General features: G+C 41.6%; 1 protein-coding gene across 1 annotated transcript in view; it reads left to right on the top strand.

The window, feature by feature from the left end:
* The window catches only part of GALK2 (galactokinase 2), a 68,389-nt gene extending 51,497 nt beyond the window's left edge, over positions 1 to 16,892 (top strand). The window contains exon 10 of the mRNA XM_083371038.1: positions 16,805 to 16,892. Coding sequence (XP_083227164.1) covers positions 16,805 to 16,853 — 49 coding nt within the window. The 3' untranslated portion in view covers positions 16,854 to 16,892. The remainder of the gene's footprint in view (positions 1 to 16,804) is intronic.
* Positions 16,893 to 17,718: the final 826 nt, after the last annotated feature.

Raw genomic sequence — 17,718 nt, 5'->3', positions numbered from 1 at the left:
CTTCCACTGTCAGATTTGGAAAGAAATGCCCTTGAATGTCAAACTATTGGTCTATCATTTAGGTGACTCCAACCAGGTCTTCTATTGTCTTTGGAAAGGGAGGTTAATAACAAATTGACCAGAAAGAACCTGTATCATCCTCCTGTACCAGCCAAGCACTCCAAAAGGGCAGCATGTTCAATGGCGGAAAAGGTCCTCATCCTCTTACTTGAAGAAGCTTATTTTCTCTTCAACCTTTCCCCCCCCCTAAAAGTCAATCTAGCCCAGTGTCCTCTTCAGCAAACCTTGCTGAAAGATCGCAGTCGTGTCCGAGCATGAAGTGCTCAACTTATGTAGGATTTCTCCTGTAAAATTATTGTAAGAGGAAGTTAGGAAAATCCCAAGACCAAATCTTGCAGGAATCTTCCACATGGACCCCTGATCTTCCTGCCAGACAGGAAAAGAACACAGGTCCAAAGTAACCTAGTATAACTTCTGGAAGGTATTTAAACATCTGCATCTACTTCTTTCTGCCTTCCACTCCTCTAATCTCTCTCTATCCCATAGCACACAGACATGGACACTTTTTCCCCTGCAGTTTGCCTATGAAAAAAAGGTAGAAATTGAAGTTTTGAAGCTTAATTCTACTGTTGGATTACCTGCTATATACAACAGATAGATGGCCAGTCAGTTGCTTGAAAATAAACACGTAGAAATTGTAGGCCTGATTTGCAAGGAGAGGAATTATTATTGTTGTAAAACATCTATCATTATTCAACTACGGGGGACAATATATGCATTGTTTTGTCTTTGTAAAAAAAATATTTTTTTGAAGTTTGCATTTTATTTTATTTTTTGAACAAAATTAAATTTAATAGGGTATATGAAGGGATTAAAAAATCATAGACCTCTCTATAAATAAAACAGTTTTGACTGGTTTTTAAAAAGGTAGAAACAATAGCCCTACATTATTCCTTCTGCCCCAAAGTTGGTAATATCAAGTAGAGTCTTCAATTCTCTGAGTAAAGTTCCCAGGGCCAAACTTCCTACCAATTTATGATCAAGAAATGCATCTAACTCAAGTGGATTTTTTTTACACATGGAAGGGTTTATTTTCCTATCGGTCTTATATCCCAAACCACTGCATTTCTCGAGGGTCTAACTTTAACACAGCAGATTCCTGAATATGTTTTATTAGGGTGATGCAACGTTTGGAATTTTAGTTGTTTGTGGTATTGCAATGTTGGAAGATCCTCTATGAGTCCTTAGGGAGAAGGGCAGCATATAAATTTAATAAAATAAAATAATAAAATAAAATAAAATAAATGTTGCTCGTTTTCTTATAATTCACTGTTTTTCTTTTAACCTTTGCTGAACTAATACAACTTTTTAAGACATGATGGAAGCCCTGATTATTAACAGCTCTGATATTTCTTATGTTGAACAGCTAACTTGACAAGATATTATGGAAATTAGCTGTTGCCTAATAATAGATAATGCAGATTTTTGTTTTCATGTCAAATGTCTATAATTAAAATTGCTGGGATTAAAATCTTGAGAAGCAACAGGGTCTGGTATCCAACTCAAAGATCTCTCTTTATATTGGAAAGCCATTTAATCAGAGTACATTTGTAGGAGACAACCAGGCTGAGCCCGAGGGAGGGGTCAAGCATGTCATCAGCCTCAAGTCCCTTCACCCCCACAAGTTCAGCCCACCTTGAATTCCATTGACTCTTATCTACCACCAATTTGCTTTGACTGTTAGTAGTTCAGCTTCTTGCAGAGAGTAGTAGCGCACAATAAACCTATATATTCTTTTGAACTGCCTGGATTCCGGGTTTCCTGTGCCTGACACATGTACTCCCTATGCTCTTACCACTTGTCCCCACTATCCTCTCTTGCCTCATCTTGAATTTGATAACCACAGCTCAGGAAGGCTGGCTTCCAGTCTACCTTGAGCTCTCAACTTCGGACTACATGAAACAGCGAGGCTTAGACCTGTCCCAAACACCATCCGGTCTATTTTATTCTCTTCCTTCCTCCTTCCCAAGGCCTAACTGCACTGCCATGGGAAAAGAATAACATTTTCCTCAGATTCATACATTTTTTTCCTGAAGATGTGTGTGCATTGGTGCATGCACACTGTGAATATTTGGGTAAGTTTGCTTTTAAAAGCCAGTATCAGTTAGAAGTGGGATTTTGATGGGGATATTGTCGTATGAAAAAGGGCTACTGGCAGACCAGAGAGTTTTTCTAACTTGGAAGAAATGTGCAACTTAAGTCGTTCTGTTCTGCAAAATGTAGTTCAACTCAATTCAGCCAGAAAGTCTTGGCAGTAAGTTTGGATGGAAGAGAGAGACGTTTCAGAACACAAAATTCCTGAAAGCAATGGTGTATATATACACACAGCCACAAGATGAGAAAAGACGGAACTGTACCATGATTTTTTTTTTCCCCTTCCCAAATCTGTCCGGGAACCAACCTGGAATATAACCTCTTCAACATCCTCTTCTATTTGTTAGGCTTCCCCCTTTACCTTTTGTTAATTCTCTAGAATTTGGAAGAAGGGAAGCCAACTGAAAGAAAGCCACAAAGGTACCTTTTGACAATCATTAAAATGCAAGCAAAGCAAAGCACAACATTGTAAGCCAAAAGGGATTGGTAGAGAGTACTCGCTGTTCCAGATATGCTCATAAAAAATTGTCTAATTGAGATTAAGGAGATGTAGAACGCTGAGAAAGCATCACTGACTTTGATCACAGAATAACTTTTACAAGGGTGTCTGTGGGGGCATTAAAAAAAAGTGAAGACAGTGCTATGAGCTCAGATACAACTTTTTTTTTTACATACGAAAGAGGGACAGGGCTTTGATCATGTGGCTGCAGAAGCCATTGTGGCATTTTTAAAACCCTCCTCAACTTTGAGCAGAGACTGAAAAAGAGAGAAAGAATATGTGGGTAGAGGTTTGTGTAGGAAAGAGAATGAGAGCTATACAGAGACAAAGAGAATGGTTAGTTTCATAATGGGCATTTTTTTTTAGGCCTGGGTAAGGAGGAAAGCCATGACAAATCTAGACAGCACACTAAAAAGCAGAGACATCACCCTGTCAACAAAAGTGCGTATAGTCGAGGCTATGGTCTTCCCAGTTGCAATGTATGGCAGTGAAAGCTGGACCATAAGAAAGGCTGAGCACCAAAGAATTGAAGCCTTTGAACTAAGGTGCTGGAGAAGACTCCTGCGAGTCCCTTGGTCTGCAAGGCGATCAAACCGGTCAGTCCTAGAGGAGATCAACCCTGACTGCTCTTTAGAAGGCCAGATCCTGAAGCTAAAACTCAAATACTTTGGCCACCTAATGAGAAGGAAGGACTCACTGGAGAAGAGCCTCATGCTGGGAAAGGTTGAGGGCAAGAGAAGAAAGGGACGACAGAGAATGAGGTGGCTGGATGGAGTCACTGAAGCAGTAGGCGTGAGCTTAAATGGACTCCAGAAGATGGTAGAGGACAGGAAGGCCTGGAGGAACATTGTCCATAGGGTCGCGATGGGTCGGACACGACTTCGCAACTAACAACAACAACAACAACAAGAATAATACGTTTGTCTTTTGTTTAGGAGAATGTATAGATTCGTTCATTTATTGATTGTAACATCTGGATATCCCTCCCTCTATAACTGTCCCTCACCAGAAATATTTTAAAAACACAGTGACTCGGGTGAAATACGCTGGGCTTGTTGGTTGGAAAGCCAGCATCCCAAGATTGAGACCTGAGCGCCACGGGACGGGGTGAGCTGTTGTTCTTGCTCCAGCTCCTGCCAACCTAGCAGTTTGAAAGCATGCAAATGCAAGTAGATAAATAGGCACCACTTTGTTGGGAAGGTAACAGCACTCTGCAATGTCGTGCTGGCCACATGACCGTGGAAATGTCTTCAGACGATGCTGGCTCAATGGCCTTGAAACAGAGATGAGCAGCGCCCTCTCGAGTCAGCAACGACTAGCAGAGTAAAATTCGCAGGGACTCCTTTAGATAAAAGTAAGGTACTAGAAACATTTCCATTCTTAGCAATTACTATGAATGAAAGCTTTCTTTTTAAAAAAATGGTGCAATTAATAAGGGAGAAGAAATAAGAAACAACAGCCCAGTACGTAGGAGTTTGTGAGCCACATTTTACTTCACTGTTGTTTCTATAGCAAATCCTGGAAAACTTATATTCATCTTATTTTTGGGGAAAAAATCCTGACACAGATCAGGACATGATCCTTTTCCTGAATTATCACCATTCAGAGAAATTCTCTGCTTCTATATGTCCTATCTGTATCTCCTTGACTTTGGAAAAATCTCTATTAATTTTCTTTATTTTTATATATTTCCACTGTTAATCATTTTATTATTCCTGACTGCTGGCTTTATGGCTAAAATAAAAGACTTGATCCAGAATTAAATGTTCTGAAAAGGACGAGGAAGCTGAACACGTGGATGTAAACTTTGGAGACTTCCAAAAAGTTGCTGCTAAACTATAATATTTAATGTAATATAAGGCAAACATTCTTGAACACTTGAGTAATCCTGTTAATTTAATTTATTTTAATTTAAATCCTATTTATTTTCTCTTCTAGCGCCACCCTTTTAGAAGAACATTTCTCCAACGTCTCTCTCAAAAACTGAGTGTAGCCCTTGGCCTGAAAATGGTTTTTGGTGCTGATTTATGTATTTCACTGAAGGATTATCTCGTTGCTTGAAGTCTTATAAGACTTCTCCTGAGAAGTGCATAAGACAATTAACTTGTTAATTTTTACTGGGACTAGATCATTCTGGAAATGATTATGTATGTAGGACAAAATAAAATGACTTAAAATTATCCACATTTCCTCATTTTTCAGTTTAATAGAGCAAGCCAACATAACGAGTAGGTATTTCATTTTAAAGTAATTGGAATATGGCAAAGAGTATGTTTATAGTTAAGATACAGTCGTCCCCTGAGTTGACTAGGCTATAACAGAGAGATTCCAACTACAACTCATTTCCAAGTTTAAATCCCAAAGTTGCATGTTCATAGGATCAGACTGTTGACCCAGATGTAGAAAGGAATCAAGATTATTACCTAACAGGAAAAATATTCCTATAGATTTGTGAACCTCCTTCTACTGACTGGCTAACCCTAGTATCGGAATCCTGCCAGAGATGATTTGTATCCATGATTTTCATCGGGGGGGTTTTCTGGAAATACGCTCCAGGCTGACGCATCCACTAAAAATCTGCGATCTGTCATGGAAACCTGGCATCTAACTGGTCCTGTGCACATGGCTGCAGATTAAAGATCATTCCTTTGGATGTCTGTCAGGCGTATTGTTTCTCCTCCTGAAAGTGATCCAAGGATCAGATGGCTATCTGGAACCTAGAACTAATCCAGCAAATTATTCTGATCCACAGATTTTGAGATGCTCAATTTGGCTTTCGCAGTCATAGTCTACCATAACATCCAATTGTTGTTAAATTATTTAGCTTCTAGGCACGTGCCACAATTTTACTCAGTGACTGCTATGACCTTGTTCAGTTTTGGCTTAGTGTTCTCTGCTTTCATGGTTTATTGAGTAAACAACGGTTGAGCGGACTGTGGATTAGTATGATGAGTGTACCTAGTCATTAGCGCAGGCCTTCCATTTAATTTCATTTATTTATTTTTATTCTGCCTTTATTATTTTTACAAAAAAACTCAAGATGGCAAACATCTCCAATATCCCTCCTTCCTCCTATTTTCCCCACAACCACCATCCTGTGAAGTGAGTTAGGATGAGACCGGCCCAAGGTCGCCCAGCTGTCTTTCATGGCTAGCTGGGACTAGAACTCAAGTCTCTGGCGATTGGCCCAAAGTCAACCAATTGGCTTTGACTGCAAAGGCAGGAATAGAACTCAGTCTCCTGGTGATTGGCCCAAAGTCACTCAGCTGGCTTTGACTGCTAAGGTGGGAATAGAACTCAGTCTCCTGGTGATTGGCCCAAAGTTACCCAATTCGCTATGACGGCTAAGGCGGGAATAGAACTCACAGTCTCCTGGTGATTGGCCCAAAGTCACTCAGCTGTCTTTCATGGCTAAGGTGGGACTTGAATTCATGGTCTCCCGGTTTGTAGTCTGGACTAGGTCAAACTGGCTCTTGTTATCTATCTGTTCTGTATATGTATAAAATAAAAAATGCCTGGTATATGTGTCTTTTAATACCAAAAGCAGACCATAATTGAGAGGAGATGTATACCACAACTCCTCTACATATTTGTTTAGCCCTTTTCTCCAAATCCAATTTGGAAAAGAAAGAACTGGGCTCAGAGAGAAAATTTAAAAAAAAGTTCCAAAAACAGAGTCCAAGTTTCTTAGTTTGACCTGCCATGAAAAAGAAAACCACATTCCCGCAAAGTCCAGATTTCACTTCTGTCTTTCCCATCCCTTCACCCACCACATTTATGTGTTTGTGTGTGTGTGTGTGTGTGTGTGTGTGTGTGTGTGTGTGTGTGTTTAATGGAAATAAATTATTTTACTGCGGGGGGGGGGGTTCAGAAACTGTAAAGCTATCTCAAGTCATAAACTTCTTCCTTTAAAAACAAAAGGATATGGTACTTTGCAGATTTCACTATGATTGATCCTGTAACCCCGGGAGTTGGCTAAAGGATTAGGGATTCCGTGCATCTGAAGATAATAGGAGACCAATGGACTTTGACCACCAAGGTTGAAAAGGGAATGCTGAAAGTCTGGACCATCTCCAACGTAATGGGACTATAAAGAAGATGGAAAGAGCCTTTATTATAATAGAGCACAGTTTAATCCTTCTTCCAGCTCGGCTGCTAAGAGGTGGACGGGGGCGGGGAGGTGAGAAAGGGGGGAGCAGATCCTGATTTGGAAAATAGCGCAGAAGGAAAGATTAAGCACTCTGTCCCCTGGGTTGTTTTGAATTATCTAATCTCCCCTCCTCCGTCTCTGCTCTCTAGCAACTACAATCTCAACCTTCCTCTTGCTTCCTTATTTTGTAAAGGTAAAGGTAAAGGTTCCCCCGCACATGCGTGCTAGTCGTTTCCGACTCTAGGGGCCGGTGCTCATCTCCGTTTCAAAGCCGAAGAGCCAGCGCTTGTCTGAGGACATCTCCGTGGTCATGTGGCCGGCATGACTAGACGCCAAAGGCGCATGGAACGCTGTTACCTTCCCACCGGAGTGGTCCCTATTTTTCTACTTGCATTTTTATGTGCTTTCGAACTGCTAGGTTGGCAGAAGCTGGGACGAGTAACAGGCACTCTGTTACGCGGCACTCGGGATTCGACCCGCCAAACTGCCGACCTTCTGATCGACAGGCTCAGCGTCCTAACCCACTGAGCCACCGCGTCCCTTATTTTGTACTGGTTGCTAAAAGACTGGCTTCCACTGTTCTCTATCTACCGTGGGAAACATAACCTACACTTTGAATAAAGTGGGAGATTTTTCTTTCTTCCTAAAGAATATGCACAATTAAATCGTTTTTTTGCAAAACAGGCAAAGAGAAAGAAGAAGGGTTTAGAGAGAAAACGGTTTTCAGGTCTTGAATATAATGCAGAATGCTCACGCGTACCTCTTTTGTTTCTTGTGCTGGCTCCTGTATTTCTTCTTCGGTAGTCACCTGAAATCTCACTGCATAAAATACAAAAAAAAAGGGAGGGGGTTTCAGTCACCTAATTTTGTGTTTTCTTCCCATCACAGAACCAGAGATGCAGACAATCTGGGTTTTTCTTAAAGATGTGGTTAAAAAAGCTCAATCACTAGTGTTCTGGAAGAATACATTCCTACAACTGAAAAATTATTTTAGACAGGTGAAGAGGCTGATGTGCCACCCAACTCTGCCATCCCTTTTCAAGAGGACTTTGAAAGTTGACTGTACCCTATTTAAAAAGTGTTGAGAATTCGAAAGTTGCCTAATTATTACTAGGTAAAGGTAAAGGTTCCTCCACACATGCATGCTAGTCGTTTCCGACTCTAGGGGCCGGTGCTCATCTCCGTTTCAAAGCCGAAGAGCCAGCGCTTGTCCAAGGACGTCTCCGTGGTCATGTGGCTAGCATGACTAGACGCCAAAGGCGCACGGAACGCTGTTACCTTCCCACCGGAGTGGTCCCTATTTTTCTACTTGCATTTTTACGTGCTTTCGAACTGCTAGGTTGGCAGAAGCTGGGACGAGTAACAGGTGCTCACTCTGTTACGCAGCACTCGGATTCGACCCGCCAAACTGCCGACCTTCTGATCGACAAGCTCAGCATCCTAACCCACTCAGCCACTACCACTTTATAAAACCCTAGTAAGACTACACCTGGAATACTGCAACCAATTTTGGTCACCTTATCACAAAAAAGATGTTGAGAGTTTGGGAAAAAAATTCAGAGAAAAGCAACTAAGATGATCCAAGGCCTGGAGACTAAAACATACGAAGAATGTCTGAGGACTTGGGTTCGGCTAATCTCAAGAAAAGAAGAAACAGGGAAGACATGATAGCTGTATTCCAGTATCTGAGGGGCTACCACAAAGAAGAGGGGAGGTTATGTTATTCTCCAAAGCACCATAGGGAAGGATGAGAAACAATGGCTGGAAACTGATCAAAGAGAGAAGCAACCTGGAATTAAGGAGAAACTTCCTGTCAGTGAGGACAATCAACCAGTGGAAGAGCTTGCCAAGAGAAATCGTGGGTGCTCCACCACTGGAGATTTTTAGGAAGAGACTAGACATTCACCTGTCCAAGACAGTGTAGGTTCTCCTGCTTGAGCAGGGGGCTGGATTAGAAGACCTCCAAGGTACCTTCCTATTCTATTCTATTCTATTCTATTCTATTCTATTCTATTCTATTCTATTCTATTCTATTCTATTCTATTCTATTCTATTCTATTCTATTCATTATAATTATAATTATAATTATTAAATAAAATTAATCAATGACATGTAGAACAAACGTGGTGCTGTTACTCACTGTCCTTAGTTACATAATAATGTCCAAGGGCTCTTAAACTTAAATCATAAATATGAAATCACTATTCCCAGAAATTTTAATAAATTCTTGAATTTTTGCATTATTGTGTTCAAGGGATTTAGACTTGTTCTTGCCAGTTCCAAGATTGTTATGTCTCAGAAATCGGTACTGAGAAAGTGTTAAGTTTCCAAGAATTAATTCTGATTATCTTGGTTTCCTTCAAAGGAAATACAATCACCGCCCTTTTTTGAGCATCCTAGCCAAAATTGTCTATTGTGCGAATTCTTATTCAAAGGGTTAATGTTTTATGGGAAACGCACTAAGGATGTATTAATAAAATAGGCAATTCCAACTAACTGCAGGATCGCTGGTATGAGCATATGCTCTTCTCATTAATATTCCCTTTAAAAATGAGAGAACATAGTAGACACCACAGGTCTCCAACTATTGTCCAACTTTGTCTCTGATGCACTTTATTTAGAATAATCCTGGCAGATACATAATTTTGACTAGGGAACTTGCATTAAAAATGCAGTTACTTCAAGAACTGCATTGAACCGAGACACACTTTCATTTTTCTCATATCCATACTAGGAGAATAATCTCTTCTGCGTCTGAATCTTTGAAAAACGTTACTCGGGGCACGAACCAACCACGCACTTGCACAACAGCTGGGGTTACAGATTAAAACCGCTATGATGATGATGATGATAATCATGGGTATATGTGGGTGTGTGGAATCTACAGGTGCACACTTATTTGCACATGGGGATCCTTCTTCAATTAGGGAACATGCTCACGGGAAGCTAATGTTTCAACCCAAATGTGAATCCTCTGAGGATTTCAACAGCTAGACCTTTTCACTGTCAAGTGTCATGTTCTTGCACCTGGTTTTTGTCAAGTGCAGCACTGTCTTGGGGATGTGATTCTAGCCAGTGGGATACTTTGCAAATAATTTTTATTTCCTGCAGAATCTCATTTGTGGAAGCTTCCATGGATTTAAATGCACTGAAGTGGACATGCAAGGGAAACCTCATGTGAATTGACTTAAGAGTGGGGGTGGGGGTGGAGGAGGGTATCTGTTACTGAGGAACCCAAGAGTAGGGCACTGAATTCCAGAGTAAGGCATGGCAGAAGATTTACACCATCGTAGTGACATAAGTCCCTGTGGAAAGCCGATTGGCTGCAGTGCAAAGCCTCTGGTAAAAAAAGAGGTTTCACTGTAAACTTAGAAATAAAAGCAGATAAAGTTTGTCCATGCTGTTTCTCCCAGGACAGGAATAAATTTCCTAAGAGGAGGCCTACCTTTCCACAGAAGGTTTGCTTTTAATGCAAGACTTTTGATTCTAGCAGTAGCTCTCCCCCACCCCTTTGGTAAATTAAAACATTCTGCCTCTTTATAAGCTTACAGGACACTGGGGGAGGCATCTGGCAGCCCCCTCCCCTCTTTCCTGCCAGGGTAAGATGGTTTATAGCTTTGCAGCCACGACAACCGCTCTCCATGCCTTCAATTGTTGTGGGAGGACTGTTCTCTATTGTGTCAAATAAGTTTTCTAAAGTAGTGCAATTTAAGGGATTGTGCCTGTCAGCTGTCATGGGATGCCCTGAAACGCCCAGTTCAACGTGAAAAGTTACAGCTGGTTCACACAGTAGTCCTGCCAAGCTGTAAGAATTTCTAAGGCTGCTTGTCTTGAGAGGCCTCCGTACCAACCGTATCCCCACCCCACCCCACCCCCGGCCCGCCGTCCTCTGAGGCTGCAAGGAAGCTCTGCAAAAATCCCAAAAACTTCTACTTAGGGAGGAGGGAGACTACGAAGCCAGAATTTTAGCTCTGAAGAACAGCAAAGATTAATCCATGCAGAAGACCCATTAATGCTGCCCCATGCAGTATTGATTAGAGCAGGGGTCCCCAATCCCCAATCCGTGGACCAGCACCGGGCCATGGCATGCCAGCAATCGGTCTGCACAGACGAGCAAAGCCCCTTCCTTGTGATGCAGGCAGCACACAAAACCATGCACCTTCCGGTCCACGGAAAAACCTTTCTCCACGGAACCGGTCCCTGGTGCCCAAAAGGTTGTGGGCCTCTGGATTAGAGACATCGCAAAAACCCATTACAGGCAGTCCTCGATTTACAATCATTAATGCCTGTTCAAAGTTAAAATGGCACTGGGGGGGGGAGAAAATCACTTAGGACCTTTTTTCACACTTAGGACCGTTGCAGCATCCCTAGGGTCATGTGATCAAAATGTGGATGCTTGGCAATTCATAGTCGTGACGGCTGCAGTGTCCCTGGGGTCATGTGATCACTTTTTGCGTCCTTCTGATGAGCAACGTCAATGGGGAAGCCAGATTCAGTTAACAGCTGGGTGACTATCTTAATAACTGCAGCGATTCCCTTAACAGCCGTGGCAAGGAAGGTCGTAACACTGGCAAAATATCAGTGAACAACTCTCTCGTTTAGCAGCAGAAAGTTTGGGCTCAATTGTGTCCGTAAATCAAGGATTACCTGTATCGATCCAATTATAAACTAATCTATAGGAATGTGCCGATTATGGGTCAGTAATGCATAGACAAGGGACGCGGTGGCTCAGTGGGTTAGGACGCTGAGCTTGTCGATCAGAAGGTCGGCAGTTTGGCGGGTCGAATCCTGAGTGCCGCGTAACAGAGTGAGCGCCTGTTACTCGTCCCAGCTTCTGCCAACCTAGCAGTTCGAAAGCACGTAAAAAATGCAAGTAGAAAAATAGGGACCACTACGGTGGGAAGGTAACAGCGTTCCGTGTGCCTTTGGTGTCTAGTCATGCCGGCCACATGACCACGGAGACGTCCTCGGACAAGCGCTGGCTCTTCGGCTTTGAAACGGAGATGAGCACCGGCCCCTAGAGTCGGAAACGACTAGCACGCATGTGCGGGGGAACCTTTACCTTTACCTAATGCATAGACATACAAAAAAGAAAAGAAAAGAAAAGAAAAGAAAAGAAAAGAAAAGAAAAGAAAGAAAAGAAAAGAAAAGAAAAGAAAAGAAAAGAAAAGAAAAGAAAAGAAAAGAAAAGAAAAGAAAAGAAAAGAAAAGAAAAGGGTACCCAAGGACATGTTCATGCTATGCTGGAGAAGACAATCCTAGCCATGCCAGTTAGGCATAAAGGAAATTGTAGCCCTGCTGATCTAGGGGACACCATCCTTGGGAAAACTGCAGAAATTTCTGGACGACGAAAACTGAGGTTAAAGGCACATTCTGGGTGGAGACTAAACATAAATTTAAATTTAAAAAAAGACCTGGATCTCAGGTCCTCAAAATAGATTTTCCGTATGTAGTACAACAGCACACGTAAATCAGAACAGTGATGGTCCATGTAAAATACTAGCTACTGTACTGTAAAATTCAGAGAAGCTGAATTGGATGCTCAGTACACACCCATCTTTATCTTAAGAGAAAATTTGTGAGAAAGCAATTGAGTGCCTCCCCCCTCACACACACACACACACACACACCCTTCTTCTCAAGTGTCATGATGACCCAGAATGCCTTCTGCAAAATGACAGCCAACACAAAATGATGGGCAGGCCACCCAGAAGGGCTGTGTCGCTCCTGGCCTCCAGGACATTTTTCCAGTCTTTTCAGTGCTAGGTAATAACTGGATCAGCACATTCCCCTAACATCTGTTACTGCTTCAGATCACTACTTTCTCCTGTTTTCCCTCCTCCTGATCTGACAAAGCTTCTCGGAGGTTGTTAATTGAAACTCTCCATGGTTTTGTCCGATCTAGACGAAAATGACCTGGATGGCTTAACTCGGGGGGCTTTGAGATTAGTTCTGGAAAGAAGCAAAAGGGAAAAGTCTTGCTATTTCAACAATACATGTCCATCTGGAGGGGGAAAAAATTCATGAAGATGAAAGCCCGGTTTTTAAAAAAAACAGAGCAATTCGGTTTTACGGCCACTTCCAACGCCTTAGTAAGCAGTCACAATAGGGATTGGAAGTATGAATGCAGCCACCTTAAAAGCCCAAAATGTTAATCCACAGTTCGCAGGATGGGACTCAAAAGTAAGTTCTTTTGAGTTGTTACAGCCTGTTCATTCATATAGCCACCATGGTGCATATCAGGGGTCTTCAACCTTGGCAACTTTAAGGCTTGTGGACCATGCTGCCTGGGGAATTCTGGGAGTTGAAGTCCACAAGTCTTAAAGCTGCCAAGGTTGGACAGCCCTGTTGTAAATCATTGCTTCATTTAATGCAGGGGTCTTCCAACGTGGCCCTTTTATGACTTGTGGACTTCAACTCCCAGAATTCCTCAGCCAGGCATGCCTGGCTGAGGAATTCTGGAAGTTGAAGTCCACAAGTCATAAAAGGGCCACGTTGGAAGACCCCTGATTTAATGGTTTGGTCCTCCAGAGTATTAGCCTTCCCCGAGCACTGATAGGCTAGCTAAGGGTTTTCCAAGGATGTGGTTCAAGAGATGACAAGCTTCAGCCTGTTTTGTTCAGTCTACTGAAGCTGTATCATCAGGTCTACCTTCCTGATAGTTCTTTTCATGGATACTTTGAGTCTAACGTTCAATATGAGTGCCTTGCAATAGCACAGCCTAACACAACTTGGGCAGGAGCCACAGCGAGTAGAGGGCCTTTGGCCAACACAGCAGTAGCCCATTATTTAATTCTTTCTTTCCTCTCTTTGGGACGCATGTCTTCTTCTCAGGCAACTCCCTGTGTATTTGGCTCTTAGGACTAATACTAATTAATGCAGGGACACACCCACATTGCTTCCTCTTTGCTTGGCACTATTGTACCATAGGGAGAAAACAACAGGAGAAGCCTTAGATGCCACACTATTTTATTGCTTTGGGATGCCACAAGCCAGAGCTATCTTCTAAATCCATCTGTCCCATTCCACTAGCCTTCAGTTGTGTCGGACTTCAACATCCCGTGATCCCCTAACCAGGACAGCCTGATCTAGATGCCCTTAGAGAAGAGCAGCTTGCATTCGGATTTTATTTCAAGTCTTTAAAATGCTTCCAATTCCTCCCCCTTCTTCGTGGAAGACAACTTCTTCCCAAGAGCTGAAAGAAGACATAAATCAGGTTAAAATTGCAGAATGCTCTACTGTTTTTAATTATGTAAAATATGCACAGTTGCTTTTTAGTATATAACAATTCAGAACAAAAACGATGAATGTGGGTTAAGAATTAAATTCCTGGACTTTCTTATGCCAAATAGCTTATATAGCAACCAACAATTCTAGACAATATTCAGAATGGGCAGTATATTGTATATGTATATTGTGTATACATACATATGTACATATACATACATACATACATACATACATACATACACACACATACACACGCACATATACACACCACACTCTCACCCAGTGACTTAAAAATGCATAAAAAAGAATGAAGAAATTTTCCAGGCATTGCCCTTCCTAAGGACTATTTTCAACTGCTGATGAGCCAAGTCAATTCTAACGTTAGATTAAGGTCTATGCGTCATGGAACATGCAATCAAGATTATAGCCAGATCCATTCTATGAGTTATCACTGTTTAGGAAATAGACCACTTCCATTGTCCTCCTTTGTGTGACTTTGCAATACTCTCAAAACAACCTCAAAATGTCCAGCCGCAACACTAACTCTGAATTCCTGAGACAAGGGGTTCCATATAGTGGAGGAAAACTTTTACAGTATTTAGCTGTCTATGGCTCTTCTTTTCCACCTGAAGATATTGCCCGTAGGAGCATAATGGCTCTGTGGTTAAAGACACCAAGCTTGCCAACTGGAAAGCTGACAGCCTGGGTTCGAGACCCTAGTGCTGTGCAGCAGAGTGAGTTCCTGTTGCTTGCTCCAGCTCCTGCAAAGCTAGCAGTTTGAAAGCATGCAAATGTGAGTAGATAAACAGGTTCCACTTTGGTGGGAAAGCCACAGGGTTGTGTGCGCCTTGGTGCATAATCATGCTGGCCACATGACTATGGGAAGGGTCTTTGGACAACACTGGCTCCCTCAGCACCGCCCCCTAGAGTCGGGCATGATTGGAAGGGGAAACCTTTATCTTTAGCCCCAGCAATGGATAATATTAACACATAGAGAAAGAGAAGCACAAGCTGGATCCCTTCCAATGGTTACCAGCTGAGTGGAAGGACCACCTCAAATACTTGGAGCATTTCACGGCATTCCAAATGTTCCAACTTTGCTTTGGAATACACAGCTAACATTGTCTCACACAGTACCACAGCTGTTTTCGATACCAGCAATCTCACTGTCTAATCTCTGGGACAGGTAGATGTCCTTCCCATAGCAATTCACCTAGCTGGCACAGACAACACCGCAGTCATGACACTCAGGAAGTTACCACCTGCTTCACATGAATGGAGACTTGGTAGGTTTTCCTTTTCCTAGAGCCAAGAAACTTGCAAGTCAGCCTGCTGGTCTGATAGACAGTGCAGTGATTATTGCAGCTAGTATTACATGGTGAAATATACATGTCCTTGGATAATCTCTTCCTGCATCATTGCATTGCCTTCTGCTTTACATATCTCCTGTCTCCTGAGCCCACTATTAACCAGACTCAACAGCCCAGCTTGACCTACATACTGATCATTCCATTGGAACTTATCCATCGGAATTTTTACAGCTATACCTTAGTGGGCAAACTTTCTTACCTTCAAGGAAAGCTGCATCCATCACCCAATCTATTCTCCCTTGATTACGTGATATGGCCTTGTCCAGCATGCAATCTGCCAAGAAGATACTTTTCGCTTGATCTGGATATACGAAAACGCCTGTGCCCATCAGCTTCTTTGGACACAGAATCCTGCTTCCTGTCTAGTGAAGGAGGATCCATCTTTGTGAAGATGGCTTAATTTAGCCAGGTGTTAAGCCTCTTCCAGAGTCTTCTTTTCACTGAGGTTATAAGCCTGCCACCACGTCTCAGCCAATTACATTTATAAAGCCCTAATGCTAAACGTTAATGTGATGATGGATGCATCTTTGGCAAGGCGGCACTTCTATTTTCCTATAACCAGGCATTTGCCCTTCCACCAATGAGCTTTTCATTATACGTGTGATATGAAGGACAGAATGTGTTCATACAACCAACTCAACCACCTCTTCTATGAGTGCTGATCCTCGTTTTATTGCTGCTGATATAGCCCTATCTTTAAATGCAATAACATTTACTTTTTGCAGTATTTTTAAGCTATTAGGGTTGAAATATTTTTAAACGGATTAGACTGAGAACTACCTGAAAAATAATATAAATAAACCAATAAAAAGATTCCTTGCAAGATGTGAGCCTTCTAATGGGAAGCAATGGATGGGAGAATAAAGACTAAAATCTGGATGGCAAAAACTTTTGAGAAAACCTCTCTCTTCATTTTTGTCCTGGTTGGCGAAAACCTAAACAGCTGCCTGTTTGGCCATTCTCCTGTCACAGATTCTCCCTCCCTCCAGATTTCGACATTATTAATTTAAAAGCTCTTTGTAATTTACTGATTCTTGAAAATACTGGTCATTCTGCTAATTCCGAGAACATTATTAAATGCTAAGTCACTGCAAAGATGACACCTTCTATATTTTATTGACTGGGCTCAACATGAAAAAAGCCACTTTTTTTTTTTTAAAAAAAAGCCAATCTTTCCAGTCAAATGTTTAAGGCCTTCCTGTGATAAATTGATCATAAAAAGGATTTGTTTATGTTAAAGTTAGCTTCCAAATGACCAGTCCACTCTTCGACCAATCTGGATTTTGTCGATGTTTGTTGCTGTTTCCAGAAAAGAAAAAAAAGAACTAAACTGGCTGCTTCTCAGCAACATAGTTAATTTGGAGCCAAGGATTTATTTATTTATTTATTTATTTTCTCCAGCAAAGGCCTTCCATGTTTCAGAAGGATGGAAAAGAGGCATCTCTGTTGAGAAGAAAAAGAATTCTGTAACACAGCTCAGCCAAAGAGCATCTGACTTGAGCTTCTGATCCAAGCAGAAGGTGTGCGCTCAAGTTCCAAACAACAGTCTTGGTGGATTAAAAATAAAATAAAAATCTCTCAGATTCCACAGGGATTCTGTTTCTTAAGCAATAAAATAAACCCTCTTTCAGCAACAGGGAATTATTTAAACGTCTTAATTACAATTGAGTAGTGGCTGTCAGTGTAGATGCCATACGCATGATTATCTTTTCAATAACTACCCCAACTGAATGACATCATGCCATAAATAAAACTCGCCTGAGCCAAGGCTCTGAATAGCAACAGAAAGTATTTTTTTGATCCCAGAACTCATGCTAGAAAAATCTGAAGTTGAAGCATTAAGGCATCTGTGTCCATCTCTCCTCTTTAAAAGACAAAATGATACCATCACAGTCCTTACTACCATTGTTTACATGTGTAAACAATGTCTCTTACTGAGGTATTAAGATCCATTAACTGAATCTGAGCTAACATTGTCATTTACATAGTACAGTATGCTAACGAATATATGATCAAAAGCAAATGAAAGAAGTCTGCATCATTTCAGAAGGCAGATGAAAAGTTTGAATGCTTTTCAGCTTTTGAACGTGAAGGAAAGGAAGGGGAAAGCTTCATTTCCTTCATGTTCAAAACACTGAAATTGGATCTGTTTACTCATGCTCTACCTTACGAGATTAGCCTACAATCTACTGCCTACTTTTGATTTGAAACAATGGATGGAAACTGGAAGGGGAGAAGCATCCTAGAATTAAGGAGAAATTTCCCAATGGCGAGGAGAATTAACTAATGGAATAGCTGGACTCCAGAAGTTGTAG

The sequence above is a fragment of the Vipera ursinii genome (genome assembly GCF_947247035.1).
Source record: "Vipera ursinii genome assembly, chromosome: 11".
In the NCBI taxonomy this organism is placed as follows: domain Eukaryota; kingdom Metazoa; phylum Chordata; class Lepidosauria; order Squamata; family Viperidae; genus Vipera; species Vipera ursinii.
Note: the sequence above shows the minus strand (reverse complement) of the source record. Positions and strands in the feature narration are given on the sequence as shown.